This window comes from Macaca mulatta, chromosome 11, assembly GCF_049350105.2.
Source record: "Macaca mulatta isolate MMU2019108-1 chromosome 11, T2T-MMU8v2.0, whole genome shotgun sequence".
Taxonomy (NCBI): Eukaryota; Metazoa; Chordata; class Mammalia; order Primates; family Cercopithecidae; genus Macaca; species Macaca mulatta.
In genome coordinates this window covers 54902747-54920034 of record NC_133416.1, presented here as the reverse complement: position 1 = coordinate 54920034, position 17288 = coordinate 54902747, and the positions used below count along the sequence as shown (strand labels likewise).

The following is a 17288-nucleotide window of genomic DNA, read 5'->3' as shown; positions in this document are numbered from 1 at the left end:
CGGGCTCGGGGCCGCGGTCGGCGTTCCGGGTTCAGCGCTGCCTCTCTGGCCGTGCGCCGCACCCCGCCGCGATCCGGCCGCGCGTGGTGTCTGCGGCCCGCCTGTGCGCCGCCCGGTGCAGCGTCTGCCGGCGTGGTGTGTCCCAGGGCCGCGAGCGCCTGCCCCCTCCCTCCCCTCCCCCTTGGCCCGCTCTCAGACTCAGATAAAGCATTTCCTTCCATTGTCATCCTACCCGGCCGGCCGGGCTGCCAGGGCCCTCCCCCTCTCGGCCCCCTCCCTTCCTCTCGCCGTCTCACAGTCGCTCTGCAGCCTCCGGCGACTGGGGGGATGTGAGGCCGGTGCCCCAGCCCCCCGCCCCGCCATGAGCCCCCCGCTCTGAGGGCCCCGGCCCCTGGATGCACAGCCCCGGCGCTGGTGAGTACTGGGCGGCCGCCCCCCGCCCCGCCCTGCGCGCGGCACCCAGCGCCGCCCGCCCAGGCTCGGCCTCCGGCCCCGGCTCCGGCTCCGGCTCGGGCTCCGGCCGGCCCCGCGGGCCCAGCCCGGCGTGCACCCCCCGACCGCGCCCGTCCCGCCCGGCTCCGCGGGGCTCTGGCAGGCTCCGGGTCGCGGCTGGTTCCGGGGGCCAGAGGGCTCGGGCCTCCCGCGGGGCGCCCACATCCGCCCGCCCCGGGGCAGCAACAGGCCCGAGGGAGGGAGTTGGAGGCCCCGGCCGCCGGTGCGCGGGCCCCACGTCCCATCACCCCTGTTCCCGGGGAGGACGAACCGAGGAACCGGGGAGGGAGGGACGGCAGCGGTGGCCCAGCGAGGGGGCGGTGCTCCGGGGCGGAAGGTTTGGAAGCGCGAGGGCAAAGGGCAGGACCCACTGAGTTGGGGCTGGGCTTTGTGGGGCTGGACATCAGCGCCCCCATCCCGTGGAGCCGGGCAGGGCCCTACTCAGATCCTTCGGCGGGGAAAGAGGTCCCTTGGAGGAGTCTCTGAGTGGGAGGTTTCTCTGAGCATCGCCCCCCATCCTTGCTTACCCATCAGGGTGAAGAGACACCTGTGCCCTAGTGAGCTGTGGAGGTCAATGCCGGCAGCGGCGCGGGAAGCGGGGTGCCACAGGCTGTGTGAGGGGTGGGGGACAGGATGTGCACCCCCCAGGCCTGGGGTCTGTTGGTGTTGGGGAGTGTGAGAGCAGGCGGCAAATCTGGCGGATGAGCTGGGTTCCCACCACCAGAGTTTCTAGGCCTGTGGGCTAGGAGAGAGCCCTTTGGGGCGCTCAGGCCACCTAGTGCCCCCACCCCCATTGCTTCCCGCTGTGGCTGCCTGTTTGGGTCTGACCTCCCCAGCCACGGCTGCTCCTCACTCCTCATCCCCTCTGGCTGAGGAGGCCACCCAAAGTCCTCCTGCACACCCAAAGGCCTCCCCCTGCATCTGGACAGTGGCTGTCTGGCTGCCAACACTCCCTGCCCACTCTCCTAGGCAACATCTGCCTGAGGCCCAGCTCTGCCTGCCGATTTCTAGGGTGAGAATGGGGCATCGGCCCTCAGCGGCCCTGCTGGGAGCTCAAGATCGACTTCTCAGCCTGTTCCTTGGACTTGCATCTGGACCTGTGGGACCTTCCTTAGGACCCCTATTTAGCCATAGGGCTGGAAGGAGACTGTGACTCAGGTCCCTGCCTTCTAATGAGGTGCTTTGGTGGCCTTTTCCTCCTCCATAGGCTGCTGCTACCCATGAGTTATTAAGTCATTTTCTTCTTCTCTGCAGCCATTTCTGAGGGAAACTAAGGCACAGAGTAGTCTCGCTGAGTGGTACCCAGCCCAGCGAGCCTAGACTGTAACCAGGTCTTGGACCTATTGGGACTAGTCCTCTGCCTTTAGTCCCCTGATGTCCTTCCTTGCCCAGCAGGGCCAGGCTCAGAGGCAAGCTCAGAGCTGCCTCCTGGTGTTGCACCTGGAATGGTCCTGGTGCAGTGTTCTCCTGAGGCCTCTGTGTCCCTTATTTGGTGGGTGTCTCTGTGGCCACCAGGTCTTACAGTGGGTTTTGGGGCAGGGAAGTTTGCATGTCTAAGCAGTTCACTCCACTTTGACACTGAAGTTCAGTTTCCCCTTCAGTAAAATGGGGAGAAAATTCCAAGCACACTTCTCAGAGCAGAGCAGGAGACGTTGACTATGGAGAGGAGAATCAAGGTTCAGTGCCATTATCCACCCCCTCCAGTTTGCTTAGGGATAATGGACCTCTGCTTTAGTCCTTGTTGGCCTCTGGGCATGGAAGCTGGAACTTTCTCAATTCTGATATAAAACCCTTGGGCAAGAGAGAAACTCATGTGTGATGGGGTAGGGAGTGGGGACCCTCTGGTAGCTGTGGGCATGCTTGCCCAAGGACTTGGAAGACAGAAGCCTGTGAAACCCCATCTCTCTTTGCCTTCTTTCTCCTGGCCTTTCGTTAAGGGCTGGTAATTTTGAAGTTGGCAGGGGCCTGAGACAAGGTGAGCTAATAATGCAAGACCCAGGGTCACTCAGTCAGGGAATGGCAGGCAGGGGGCGGCCAGAACCAGGCCTTCTCACTCTGCCAGTGCCCATTCTGCTGGCCCACCCTCCACAGCTTGACTCTTCCTGGCCTGCCCTCAGACTTGGGACTGGGGCCTCCAGTGTGGTGTGGGGTATTGCTGGAAGCAGGGCCTGAATAAGGCCTGGGGCCAGGGGGAGGGCATCTGTCCTCCCGGAGGCTCCCAGGACCGTGCGTTTGTGTGTGTTGGATTTGTTCACTAGATGGGGCACTTCCTCTGGGGCAGGAAGCTTTGATTTCCTGTGGTGATGGTGAGGAGGGGTTGGTAAGGATTAGGAGTTGGGGGCTCAGCTCTGGGCCATCCTCGATGCTGTTGTTTGGAACCACGGAGGGGCAGAGTTTCTGCTTGAGACTGCTTCTTCCAGCTCTTGGGAGGCAGGAAGGAGAGCCTTGGTAAGGAGGCCAAGGCAAGGCTGGAGAAGGAGGCTGTGAGAGCAGTGAGCTGGGGGTGGGCAACACAGCAGGAAGCCCGGTCAGCAGGTGACCCTGCCGGGTATTGTGTTTCCTTGTAATATTTTCCCCCTGTTTCTGTGGTAACCTTCCCTGGAGGCCCCAGGCCTTAGGGCTATAGGAAGGTGCCCCCAGACAGCCCTTTCCTTAGAGGCCTGAGTATTAGGAGGAGTCCCTAGATCTAGCCACCTCCCTAACCCTTTTGGCGCCCTAGGACCAGGGGCCTGGGAATCTAGGCAAGTGGCCTGAGTGAGCATGGACTCGGGGGCTGGGTGAAGGCCCTTTGGCATCTTCTGGGGGGAAGGGAGAGGGAAAGAGGGGAGCTGGACACCTGGAAGGGCTCTGAGCAGCTTGAGTCGCTGGCCTAGCCTCTGCCTCCTCCCAACCCATCCCCACTGCCCTCCTCGGGGGGTAGCATGCTGCCTGGGGCAAGGGGCAGGGTTGGGGGTGGCAGAGGTGGGATAGATGTTTTCATCAGCAGAGCATAGCTCCTTTGGTCCTGGACCAGTTCCCAGAGGCAAAATAAATTCAGGACAGCGTCTGTTTAGTGTGGGTCTGCATGAGGTGTGTGAGAGCACACACTGGGTGTGTGGTGGGTATCTGTATCTGTGTATCCAAAACACCCACCCCCCGCCGTGTATGCTGATGTGGTGGCTCCGGGCTATTTGTGATCTATGTGGTGGTTCTGTGTTGGGTGTTTTGGGAGTATGCACACATAAAAGACAGATGTGTATCATCTGTATGGTGCACACCTTTGCAGGTTATGGCCCTATGTGGGGTATATGGAATACATGGACATGTTTTTTGGGGGTATATACCTGGGCAGGAGTGGCTTTTTAATAGAAGTCCAGGTGTTGGCTTGTAAAACACCATCTCATTCGGGATTCTCAAATGTGAGTTCCTTGACCATTTGCTTCAGAGTCACCTGGGGAATGTGTTAAAGGTAAAGATCCTGGGCCGGGCGGGCGCATTGGCTTACACCTGTAATCCCAGCACTTTGGGAGGCCGAGGCAGGTGGATCACCTGAGGTCAGGAGTTCGAGACCAGCCTGGCCAACGTGGTGAAACCCCGTCTCTACTAAAAATACAAAAAATTAGCCAGGTGTGGTGTATGCGCCTGTAATCCCAGCTACTTGGGAGGCTGAGGCAGGAGAATTGCTTAAACCCGGGAGGCGGAGGTTGCAGTGAGCCAAGATCAAGCCATTGCACTCCAGCCTGGGAGACAGCAAGACTCTATTAAAAAAAAAAAAAAATTCCTGGCTGGAAGCGGTGGCTTTGGGAGGCTGAAACAGGCAGATCGCTTGAAGGCAGGAGTTTGAGATGAGTCCGGCTAACAAGGCAAAACCCCATCTCTACTAAAAATACAAATTTAGCTGGGCACAGTGGCGCAGGCCTGTCGTCCCAGCTATTTGGGAGGCTGAGGCAGGAGAATCCCTTGAGCCCAGCAGGTGGAGGCTGCAGTGGGCCGAGATCGCGCCACCACACTCCAGCCTGGGCAATAGAGTGAGACTGTGTCTCAAAATTAAAAACATTAAGATCCTCAGGCCCATTCCAGATTGACTAGTCAGAATCTGAGGGGTGGGGCCTGGGAATCTGGATTTTAACAGGTGCTTCAGGTGATCCTGGGGCAAGGCTGTGTTTGAGGACCAGTGCCCTGGGTCAACCTCTTCATTTTTTCTTTTGAAGAAACAGACCCATAGAAGGTATGTAGTTTCTCTAAGGTGCTGGGCCATTAAGAGGAAGAACCAAGAGAAAACTTAAGGCTTCTAAGACCTGTCCAGGACTTTGTGCTCACCCATCTACCCGCTGTGTGTGTGTGTGCATGTGTGCTCATAACTACACTTTGTGATGACGTGAACCTGATTGGGCTGGTGCTAACTGGGGCTGATCTTTCCTCTGGGGTCTTGGCTTTCCTGTTTTCTGATCTTGTTCTTCCTGCTACATTCTGCTGCCTCCTTTTTGGAGAACTCCTGGAACTGTTGAGTGTCATCCCTAAAGGTCAGTGTTGGCAACCAGGGAATCATGTTGCTGAGCCAGTCATTCAGCAATTCATCCATTCACTGGATCCTAGCTGAGCCTTGCAATGTTCCAGGCACTGGGTACAGATATTCAGTGAACACATAGGCACAACATCTGACCTCAGGGAACTTCCACTCTCGTGGAGAAGACAAACAGAACAAGTAGGCAAGTAAAGGAATGAGTATGTGTGACTAGTTACACACTGTGATAAGCCTTAAGAAGGAAATGAACGAGGCATGGCAATAGAGAATAACAAGGTGGGACTTCCTTTGATAGGGTGGCCAGGGGAGGACTGCCTAAGAAGGTGACATTGATGCCGTCTCTCGCCTCCCCAGGCTGGAAGTGAGCTGTCAGAGCCTCTGGAGCCGTGCTTGGGAACTCCCTGGATCCAGGTGGAGGCCCTGGGTTGAGCAATGGCTGAGGGTTGGAGCTGAATTGCCAGCCTCTCACTTGGCATGGAAGATAGCAGTCTCCTCGCCTCAAGCAGCCCCAAAGGCTAGCAGAGGGGAGAGCAGAAGGGGGAGCTGTACAAGGCCAAGATCAAGGCCACTTCCTTGCTTGGGGAGCACCCTTTTTCTTCCATGGGTCTGAGTCCAGGGCCCTGTGGCCATACTGAATGTTGAGAAGGAGGCCGCATCTCCCCAGGAGCTCTCCTGTTTCACCTTCCTCCCACCTCCTTCCTTTCTCCGCCATCTCCCCAGTTGGGGAACTGCTGTGTCAAGTCCCTCCCCTCTGGTCTAGCCTGCTGCCTCTGTGGCCACTGGGATTTATTTACTTGGCTCAGGAATCACCAAAGAGAGAGGGTCAAGGCCTAGAGAGGACCTGGGCCCTGGAAGAGAGGACAGAACCAGAAAGGAGGGCTGGGGTCGGGACGAGAGAGGACAGGGCTCAAGGGAGGGCGGAGGCTGGGACAGGAGAGGCACACGGGGAAGATCTGAGCCCAGATGGCCCTTTGGCTGGGCTCTCCAGAGTCTCTCCTGGGCCCTTGGAATCTGCTGCCCAAACTGGGGGAGACTCTGAGACCAGATGGCCAGATGGGGCTGATTCAAGCCGCTGGCTCTACATCAGCTGGGAGGAAATGCCCCCGTCTGGTCCACCTGCAGCTCTAGGGCTTCACCCCTCTCAGGAGGTTAACTTTCACATCAGCAACTGGGGCGTCAGGTTTCGGCTCTAGGCCAGCAGGCCTCACCCCCTCTCACCTCCAACCTCTTCTCCCAGGAAGGTTTTTCTGGGAACCCAGAGCTTCAGGCTGCAGGAAGGTGTTGCCTGGCCCTTTCCTTAGATTCTTGAGTGTCAAAGGAGCCCTGACGCCAGGCCTGCTTTCCCCCCTGCACACTGCCGAGGCTGTCTTCCACCCTGAGCCTCTCTGGAGGCTACTCAGTGCTCTTCCCCACTCCCAGGCCTTCCCCACCCAAGCTCCACAGCCCCCACAGCAGGATGGGGAGGGGACTTCTCCTCCTGAGGAGGGCCCTGGGCTAAGCACACCATCCCCACCCTGTCTCCACACCACTTCCTTTTTCCTCCATGTTGCCTGCAGGGATTGTAAACCCTGGTGGTCAGAAGCTTTGGGCCTATAGGGTCAGCCTCTCACCCTGGGGATCCCTAGGGGAACTCCATTCCCCTTCAGTTCAGCTTCCTCCCTGCAGGGCCCGTTCCAAGGAGCCTAGCTTAGGCTCCTGAGGTGACCCCAGCCCAGAAGTCCCGTTCTCCTCTACCCCAGCCCCCAGAATGGCAGGAGGAGCAGGGCAGTCGGGGAGTGACAGGTTCGGAAAGAGTCTGGGGTGGGGGAATTCGGCGATTGGGCTGTAACCGTCTTGTTTTGCTTGCCCCACAAACCTGCACGTCCGGGGCGTCCGCTGCGCCCTCCCGGGCGCGTTCAGGTTATAGAACTGCTCTCAGAATGACAGGCTGGTGGCACCCGGCTGGGGCGGGGGGTGGGGAGGTGAAGGGGGGAGCCCCAGGCAAGGGGGAGCTGGAGGGTTAAAAATAGCAGCAGCCTTGTTTCGGTTAGCAAATGTGGAGGCGGGGAGCTGGAGGCGGGGCGGGCGGCGGACGATGTTTGCCCGCAGCGCAGGGCTGTGCTTCCCCTGGGTCCCGGGAGTGAGTCACGGCGGAGACGCTGAGGAGGTGCTGGCGCAGCACCCCACCCCCACGGGGCGAGGGGCTGAGCGCAGTCTTCGCCCCCCGGATTCCAGCGCTAAAGGAGGTGTGACTCTCCCTTCCAGGCAACCGGGGCCGCCTTGAGTGTGAGCCAGGGGCATCGTGTGATAATAGGGAGGAAGAAATGTGCCATTCTGACGCCAGAGACCTGAGTTTGAATCCAAGTCGAAAGGTGTGGGATCTTGAGTAAGGATGCAGATGGCTCTGAGACTTGATTTCCTAGTTTCAAGTGGGGCTTTTCTGTAAGCATGTGTAAACACTTGGTGCTTAAAGCACTCTGCAGATGTTAATTATCGCCTTAGACCCTACTGTATATATGGCAACGCCTGGCAGGAGAGCATCCTGTAAGGATGCAGAGGGAGGAATGGGATGGCCTTGGCTGAGTCTTGGTTTCTCCTGCAAGTGTGATTATGGGCACATTTTGCTCTGTGCCTCCACTTCTTCATCTGTAATGTGAAAATAATTACAGTTTCAACTTTATGGAGTTGCTATGAAGATTAAAGGAGATAATGTAAATAAAGTTAGCTCCGTGCTGGTATGAAGTCAGTACTCACTGAATATTCATCATCATTATTAATGTTATTGTTCATATTTTTTGAAGGTCAGGGATAGGGAATGTTGCAGACACGAAGAACAGAAACTGGGCCTAGCCCCAGTTCACAGAAAAAACCAGGCCAAATCCCTGTTCCAGATTCCTCCACCCATCAGGGCCTGGAACAGCCAGAGCTGTAGCCAGAAGTCATAGGGTGGACCCCTGCTTCTCTTGTTCACTCCTCCCCCAGCCTCACCCAGTGAGGCAGGGCGAGGAGGGACCCCAAGGCCTTGAAGCCAGCTGGCCCTGGAGAGGGGCTGCCGTGCCAGCCTGGGGAGGGTCTGGGACGGGGCTGCCCTGATGGCCCTGATGTGGAGTACCTTGCCAGCATCTGCTGGGGGTGACCTTTATTTTAGCCCTTCCCTTGTTGCTCTTATGAAGAACAGAGGAGGGGTGGGCAGGTCAGTGATGTCAGCAGTGAGTATTCCCAGCACAGCGGCTCTGGAAGAGGCATGAGGCATTTCTTTCAGGAAATGATCATTATTCAGCCAGAAGGCATTCATTAAGTAAGTCCTGACTTGTGCCCAGCCCTGTGCTAGGCCCTTGGCGAGATTCAGGAGAGGCAGAGGATGCTAGGTTGTAGATAACACGGAACCTCAGAGGATGTATGGTCCAAGAAGACACGGGGGCGATGAAAGCCCTGTGGACTAATTCTCACGGGAGCCCGAGGTCACACTTTGACTTTGCTACCATGGGCTGTGTCTATGTACATATATATGCTGCTTGATTATTACAGAGGCAGTCCATGTGCATTGTGGATACTCAGACAGGACGAACCAGCAAAAGCTAAAAAATAAAAAATATCACAGACCCGTCAGTCAGAGATCACTGCACATCTTTCCATTTCCTTGTGTGTCTTTGTGTGTTGTAATTTTTATGAAAATGAGATTACTCTGCATATACTGTTTTTTCAATCAGTGATTTCCACCTTCCATTATGGTAAATGTTCATCTTACTGAATTCCCAGTTGGCCAGAAATTGTCCTTACAGCTGATTTGTCCAAATCAGTACCCAGGACCATGCATCTGTCTGTTGAGTGACCTGAAGGCTGTGTGAGCACCCTAGTTGTATTTGTGATCTGGAAAAACCCCTTCAACCAAGTCTCAAGGGCAGCCTGACTTCAAAAGGGAATCAGGTCACCTGGAGAATCTGCCCACTAGACTTCTGCCATCTTCCAAAATAATAGGCAAAAGGAGGGGGATTCTAGAGCACCACTGGGATGGGACCTCTAGGGTATTTACTGTCATTAATGTTAATGTGACATCCCTGTGAGTATCAGGATTCACAGCTTGTGGTTATTCACATCCGAGATGCCTCAGTTTGGTTTGCCTGGTTCTTACTGAGTGCAGACCAGGGTCTCCATTGTGGCTTTTGCCTTCCTCTGCCCCAGATCCAGGGATGCTGATAGCCATGTGGCTGTGTTCCTAGTCCCCAGGAGGCAGCCCTGAAGGTAGGTGCTCCCTTTTGCACTTGTGGGTGTTTCCAGCCCTTCCACCTGCCCAAGGCCTGCACGTGAGAGGGGGAGGAGAGAGACAGAGAGAGAGAGAGAGAGAGAGACCTTGAGACCTTTTCCTCCCAAGGGAATTTACCCCCAAGTACCCACTCAGGGTGACTTGCTCTGGTTATGCAACCCACATTTTGTAGAGGGCTTGACAGTTTCCAGAGAGCTCACGCAGTGTTTGATCCTCTGTGGCAACCCTGGGAGGTTTGCTTGTTTAGTTATACCCCGCTGGAGGCAACTAACAGGAAACACTGTAAAGTGTTTAAATGGTACACTTTAAAATGGTAAAATGTACATTTAAAAAGTAAGGGAAATAGATGATGAAAAAGGAAGGGAGGATGGCAGGGGTGGAACACAGCACACTTTGTGGGAACAGGCTGGCACTGGGAGCATACCCTAGGACCTCACTGTGTCTCGCATCCCCTTGTCCCCTTGGTGGTCTCATTTCACCCGCTACTAGGAGGCAGGCTGAGTAAGAAGTCCACGCCAGTGTACCGATGCTAAGCTTAGGTTCTGGAGTCCCAGCAGCTCCACATACCATCTGTATGACCTCAGCAAGTTTCTGAACCTCTCTTAGCCTCAGTTTCCTCATTTGCAAAATGAGAATAATAACAGTATATAGGCTGGGCACGGTGGTTCATGCCTGTAATCCCAGAACTTTAGGAGGGTAAGGTGGGTGGATTGAGTGAGTTCAGGAGTTTGAGACCAGCCTGGCCAACATAACGAAATCCCATCTCTACCAAAATACAAAAATTAGCTGGGCATGGTGGCTTGCATCTGTAATCCCAGCTATTTGGGAGGCTGAGGCAGGAGAATCACGAACCCGGGAGGCAGAGGTTGCAGTCAGCCGAGATCGTGCCACTGCACTCCAGTCTGGGTGACAGAGTGAAACTCTGTCTCAAAAACAAAACAAAACAAAACAAAACAAAACAAACAAACAAACAAGGTGGTATCTGCCTTACAGAGTTGTGAGGACTACTTGCAATAGTAACAATTAAAATGCTTAGTGGGCCGGGCACGGTGGCTCAAGCCTGTAATTCCAGCACTTTGGGAGGCCGAGACGGGCAGATCACGAGGTCAGGAGATCGAGACCATCCTGGCTAACACGGTGAAACCCCGTCTCTACTAAAAAATACAAAAAACTAGCCGGGCGATGTGGCGGGCGCCTGTAGTCCCAGCTACTCGGGAGGCTGAGGCAGGAGAATGGCATAAACCTGGGAGGCGGAGCTTCCAGTGAGCTGAGATCAGGCCACTGCACTGCAGCCTGGGCGACAGAGCGAGACTCTGTCTCAAAAAAAAAAAAAAAAAAAAAAAAATGCTTAGTGTAGGCCTGGCGTGGTGGCTCATGCCTGTAATGCCAGCACTTTGGGAGGCTGAGGCGGGCGTATCACTTGAGGTTGGGAGTTCGAGACCAGCCTGATCAACAGGGTGAAACCCTATCTCTACTAAATATACAAAAATTAGCCGGGCATGTTGGCCCATGCCTGTAATCCCAGCTACTCAGGAGGCTGAGGCAGGAGAATCGCTTGAACCCGGGAGGCAGAGGTTGAAATGAGCCGAGATCGTGCCACTGTACTCCAGCCTGGGTGACAGAGTGAGACTCAATCTCAAAAAAAAAAAAATTAAAAAAAAATAATAAATAATGCTTAATGGGAGGAGGTTGCCCTCCCCCCGCCAAAAATGCCTGGGATAATAGCCAGCACACAGTAAGCATTAACACATGATTGATCATTATTAATATTATTAATTAATTAAAATAATATAATTATGGTTGATATTGTAACTTAAACATTTCCCTGGCAGTCTTGGGAATGGGCTGCGTGGCCTTGTGGGTGGCACAGGTGAGAAGAGTGAGGAACGCACATCTCCTCTCTCGGCCTGCAGCTGGGAGAGGCAGAACCAGTGGGCAAAGCAGGAGTAGGGTACATAGAGGGGCAGGGTCAGCCCGAGGAAGGCCCAGGAACTGGGGTGACAAGGAGAGCAAGGGAATGAGTGTGACATCTCAGAGGGGAGAAGGAGCCGCCCCTAGAGGCAGCCTGGGCCAGTGACTGTGCTTCCTGTTGGGGCAAACACTGGCCCTTGAGAAAGACTGGCTCCCACTGGCTGCTAAGAGGGAGCAGCTGGTCTAAGTGGGACACCAGAGGGGTAGGGGAGAAGGGGGAGATGAAGGCAGAAACTGGCCCACTTATCCCCATGTTACAGATAGGGCCTCAAATCTTGCCTGCTCAGGATGTTTTGCTTATGATAGGACAGATTGTGGTTAGACATCATGGTGAACTTCCTATCTCAGGGACTGGAGATACTGGAGCAGAGGAGTGAGGATGAGTGTGGAACTTATGTCTTTGAGGGCTTTTCAGAACTAAGAAATCCTAGAGTAGTGTGGACTAGGGGAGCCCACTGGCTCAGGAATTCCCTAAGTGGGCAGAGCAGTGCAGGGGCAGGCCAGGCTATAAGCCGAAGGCCATGGGTAATAGGAAGTAGATGCAGGCCCTCCAGGCCTGCCACCCCAGGAAGTAGCTATGCCCTCCCCTTCACAATGGACTTGCAAGGAGGCTGAGTGGTGGCCCGAGAGGTCCCGGGAGGTGGACAGGGCTGGGTGGACCCCTATTTTTCTCTGTCAGAGGTCAGTAAGGGTCCCCAGAGAGTGCCAGGCCCAGAAACCGACAGCCATACGCAACTCAGAATGGCCCAGCTCCCTGGCCTCAGGTTCTGCCAGGTCTCCATCCTTGAGAGGCCACAGGGTGGAGCTGGGGATCTGGGGTGGGGGACAAAGAACCAGGGAGGATGCTTTCCCACCCCCAGGGAGCTCAAGCCGCTGCTGCCATGGTTACATCTGCTTCCTGTTTGATTCATCTCAAACAGCAGAAGTGGAGGTGGGGTGGGGGGCGACGCTGGCTCCTTGCTCAGGCGGCCTCTGCGTGGGGCTGTTTACAACAGCCGCGTGTGGGATTCCCAGAAAGAGACTCCAAACCGGACATCCTGCGGCTGCAAAATACCCAGGTGTCAAGAGCTAAAAATAGCTGCCTCAGGGCCCCAGCTGCCCCGAGGTGGCAAGAAAGAGGCATGCTCACTGTGGAGGCAGGAGGCTGGCCTCGCCGCCCTTATATCCAGCCTCCTGCTTGGTGTGCAGGAGCTTCTCTGTCCCCTTGCCTCGGACTGACGGAGGCCTTCGTCTGGGTAGGCAGACATTCTGGCTGGCTCACCTGGCAGCTAAGCCTCTGCCCTGATGGGCAGCTGGCTCTTCTGCCAAATACAGAGAAATGGTGGAGCTTGCTTTGGGACGCTAATGAGAGTGTCCTAGTGGGACTTGGGAGCTTCTAGAGAAGGGATATGGCAGGGCACTGAGAGCAGGGGAGTTGGAGCTGAGGGTCCTCTAAGACCCCAACCCATTGCCAGCCCCCTGTTCCCAGCATACAGTCCCAAATCATTGCTTGGTTTCTACAAAGTCAACAGTTGCTCCAAATGATTCTTTGGGATTGTCTTCATGGGCACCCAAAGATGACATAGCTTCTGCCCTCTCACCCGCACAGGGCTGGGGATTGCTGCTGGCATGGGTCTCTGTGGGGCTGTGTGATTTTTTTCATCTTTCTGCATGCCCATCTAGGTCCTGCATGTGTCCTGTGCTGGCTGGCCTGTGGCGAGTGGGAATGCTGGGGAGGAGGGGTGGAGTGTATTGGTTGAGAGTGTGGATTCTGAAGCCCAATTTCCTGGGCTCAAGTCCCAGCTGAACCTCTACCACTTGTCTGTGGCCTCAGACAAGTTATCTAATACTGCTGGGCCTCAGTGTACTCATTTACCTAATGGGGATAAAACAAAAAATACCTCATAGGTTTGTCATGAGGACTAGATCAGTTAGCAAATGTAAGGCACTTAGAACAACCCCTAGCACATAATAAGGTGTTCGCTTACAAAAGTTCAGGTGGAAGAGAAAGGGAAGAGTTGGGAGAGGCTGGTGATTAGAGATAGGGCAGGGGGCTGGGCACGGTGTCTCATACCTGTAATCCTAACACTTTGGGAAGCTGAGGTGGGCAAATCACCTGAGGACGGGGGTTGAGACCAGACTGGCCAACATGGCAAAACACCGTCTCTACTAAAAATACAAAAATTAGCTGGGCTTGGTGGCTAATGCCTGTAGTCCCAGCTACTTGGGAGGCTGAGGGAGGAGAATTGCTTGAACCCAGGAGGCAGAGGTTGCAGTGAGCTGAGATTGTGCCACTGCACTCCAGCCTGGGTGACAGAGCAAGACTCCATCTCAAAAAAAAAAAAAAAAAGAGAGAGAGCGAGAGAGCGAGTGAGCGAGATGGGGCAGGGGCATGCATCCAGGAGAAAATGGTCTGTGGTAGAGGAGGGAGGAGAGTTGGGAGCAGACACTGAAATGCTAATGCCAGGAAGGAGGCTGCAGACAAGTGCAGCAGGCAAACTACCACTAAGGAAACCCCCCCACCCGCCCGCATGTGCTGGGTGCATCACAGACAGCATTGCTAATCTCAGGTGACCTCTTTGAAGTAGGTATTCTTTTGTTTTGTTGTTGTTGTTGTTGTTTTTGAGACAGAGTCTTGCTCTGTCGCCCAGGCTGGAGTGCAGTGGTGTAATCTCAGCTCACTGCAGCCTCCACCTCCTGGGTTCAAGCGATTCTTGTGCCTCAGCCTCCCAAGTAGCGGGGACTACATGCTCCCGCCACCATGCCTAATTTTTGTATTTTTATTAGAGATGGGATTTCACCATGTTGGCCAAGCTGGTCTCGAACTCCTGACCTCAAGTAATCTGCCCGTCTTGGCCTCCCAAAGTTCTGGGATTATAGGCATGAGCCCCCACGCCCAGCCTGAAGTAGGTATTCTTATCTCCTGGTTACAGATGGGGCAGCCTAAGCAGGTTAAATTGTGTTTCTGGCTTGCCTTGCCAGTCACCGAGGGAGTCGGGGCTTAAACCCAGTCCCATCTGACCGCAAAGCAAATGTCCTGTGTGCTTCAGACCTTCGATTCCCTCACATTTTGTGGCCTGCCAGACCTCATGTGGCAGGGGCTTCCAGCCCACTCTCAGCTCCCTGCTGGGTTCTGGATAAATCTAAGCAAGAAGCATTCAGTGCCAATCAATGAGCAGTATAGAGAATTTCTGGAAGGAGACACAAGAAGCTGTTAGAAAGGGTGGCTTCCAGGGAAGTTCTAGGGAGTCTGGGATGAATGAGAAACTTATCCTAACAACTTTTGGGCTCTCTGAATTTTTTTAGTATCTGCAAGTATTGTACTTGTTCAAATATGTTTAAGGCTGCAGGCTGTATTCTAAACTCCTTGAAAGTGAGAACCAGGTTTCACTCATATTTCCGTCTTTTCAACCCCTAGATCAGTGACTTCCCATGGAAGTAGTACCTGCATTTGGGGTCGACCTTTGGGTTTCCCCTGTACTGGTCTGGCCTGGCCTGGCTGGACCACTGGCTGGCTGGGTGGCTGTGACCTCGCCCCTTCTTTCTCTTTCCTCCTCTGTCAAATGAGGGTGTTGGTCTGAATGATCTCTAAAGCCTGGAAGAGGAGCTGATCCTCTGTGCTCAGCCCCGACTCTGTGTAAGGGAGGCCTGGCAACCACAGTGTTCCTTCTCCTGTTTATTTATTCTTGGATCTTCCTGAAGCTATTTCACTACCAGCCTTCATCTTCTCTGCCAGCCCCATGGAGACTCAAGCTTTTTCCAGCCTATGTCAGGGAAAGAGAACCAGAGACCGCAACCTCGGGTGTGAAGGGAGTCAGCTCTGAACCCAGGACTATGGCCTCCTGCCACTGCCTGCTTTCCTCTTGCTGCTGGGGCCTAGGTCTTCTTGCTGCTGCGGCCTAGGTCTTCTTGCTGCTGCTTCCTTTTCAGCTAATCAAGAGTCCAGGGAGGTGGGAACAGCCTCAACAAAGACATTGAAGGTGAGCGAGGAGGATCGCTTAAGCCCAGGAGTTACAGACCAGCCTGGGCAACAGGGGAAGACTTTGTCTCTACAAAAAAACAAACCAAAACAAAAAAATTTAGCCAGGCATGGTGGTGCATACTGTAGTCCCAGCTACTCGGGAGGCTGAGGCAGGAGAATCGCCTGAACCCGGGAGGTCAACTCTGCAGTGAGCCTTGTTCACACCACTGCACTCCAGCCTGGGCATCAGAACAAGACCGTACCTCAAAAAAAAAAAAAAAGACACTGGAGGCATTGGGAGAGGGCATTCTAGGTGGCAGTGCTCCTTTCTGTCCCACTGAAGACATGAAGCTCCTGGGAGAGCAGGTGGTCGGCAAGGCTCAGGTTTTCATCCACCTTGTGCAGATCTAGGAGGCAAAGTCATACCTGCTGGGCAGGGAGGACCAAGCTTGGAGCCTGAGGCAATAAGGTAGGAGCAGTAGGGAGGTCAGTTTGTTCCAGGTGCTTAGACTTGTGTTTGTATCTACTCTGGAGGTTGCTGAGGGCTGGGGTGCACCCATTGGAACAGGGGCTCCATAGGTTTTTGGGTAAAATCAGGTGTTCTGGTTTAAGAAGGTGACTTGCTGGCCCACGTGCCCCAGTGCCAAGTAAACTGTTTCTTAAGTCTGACTGCAGTTGCCTACAAAGAAGATAGAAAAGGGTAGAGTAGCCAGGATTCCAAAAAGGAGAGCTCTCCAACCTGGCAGAGAGCCATGTGGAGAAGGTTCCAGTGTGAGACAGTATTCCTGGTACCTTGGGTCCATTTACTTCCCTCTTTTTTTTTTTTCAGGCTGACCCCAAATTAGTAGTAACAGCCCTTGGAGAGAGGCAGTGATGGGAAAAGAGGTCCCCACACTCAAGCCAGAACTGGGATGCAGGATGTTCATGTTCTGGCTTCAGTTCAGCTACTAACGGGGTGCCATTAGATACCTTTCCTCTCTCTAGGACACAAAGAGAGCTGTTCCCAGGTCTTATCTCTGTTGCTCTGGGCTCTTCTGAACTTGATGGCCCTCAGCACGGGGCCAGGGAGCGGGGGAAAAGCAGAACTTTTTCCAGGAGTTGCTGTTGGAAGCAGCCCCCATTGCCAACACACACGCACACACGCACACAGCTTTTCTGGACAGACTTTATATTATGGATTATCACCACAAAACATCCCTTTGGGTCCTGGTAGCCAACACCACAGAGTTCAGGGTCATTAATTTTTCTCCTATCCAGAGAGTGCATGGTGTCCAGAATCTGTGGTTACCAGGGGAGCAAGGCGCAGAGAACCTGGCTCTGCTCCCAAGCATGAATGCTTCTGACCAGCCCCTGGGCAGGGACCGGGGAGGTGGGACAGAATTCCCAGGAGGCAGGGGACTCAGCCTGACACCGTCTCTGGGAGTGCACCCTGGAGCCCAGTCCAGAAACCTCTGGGAGGACTAGGTCCTGCAGAAGAAAGAAGAGGTACTAAGAAAGCCTGGGATTGGGGGTTACCATGTCGTGGGGAGGGGAGTTTGCCTCTGAGGCCCACCACCTTGAGAACTATGCATGCTGTGTCTCAGGCAGGTTGTCAGGAGAGAGTCATTGTATTTGATTTGCCAGTTACTAACAGATCCTGCCATGTGCCCAGTGAGGTGTTTGGTGCAGATGGCCATGGCTTCCACAGGGCACCACAGAGATCATGATAAATGGAGTGTCAAGGTAGTAGACACAGAGCGAGTGCTGCGGAAAAGGAGGAGGGGAGAGGTCACGGGGAGCTTCCCAAGGAGATGGACTTGGGCTGGACATCAGAGGATGGGCAGAATTTAAATAGGTAGAGCAGCATTTTCTGACCGAACTTTGTCACCCAAAGCGTGGGATGTTTTGAGGGCAGTCGGTGGGAGTCTCCCTGTGCCCAGGCTGCCCCTCCCCCAGCAGCGCCTGCCTGCAGGAAGTTCTCATTTCTCAGCTCTGAAGAGGAACTGTGGCTGCCTCTGTGACACAGAACCACAGGAGCACCCTGGCGGTTTCTCAAAAAATACCCCTTTTGCCCCAAGTCTGGCCAGCAGAGGGCTTCTGTGTCCACCCATACCCTCTCCAGGCAGCCTCTGGGTCTCCTGGCCTCCTGTCCCCTTGAC

At 54.6% G+C, this 17288-nt stretch overlaps 1 protein-coding gene across 35 annotated transcripts in view; it reads left to right on the top strand.

Moving 5' to 3' along the window:
• The window catches only part of HDAC7 (histone deacetylase 7), a 38579-nt gene that overhangs the window by 526 nt on the left and 20765 nt on the right, over positions 1-17288 (top strand). For 13 of the 35 annotated variants that reach the window (XM_077953962.1, XM_077953956.1, XM_077953948.1 and 10 more), the window contains exon 1: positions 278-414. The exons of 14 other annotated variants lie outside the window; for them this stretch is intronic. In XM_077953962.1, coding sequence (XP_077810088.1) covers positions 396-414 — 19 coding nt within the window. In that variant the 5' untranslated portion in view covers positions 278-395. Of the gene's footprint in view, positions 1-277; positions 449-935; positions 1063-1461; positions 1505-7055; positions 7222-9157; positions 9218-17288 lie in introns of those variants that run through there. 8 more of the 35 variants (XM_077953942.1, XM_077953935.1, XM_077953933.1 and 5 more) reach the window with 6 other exon arrangements.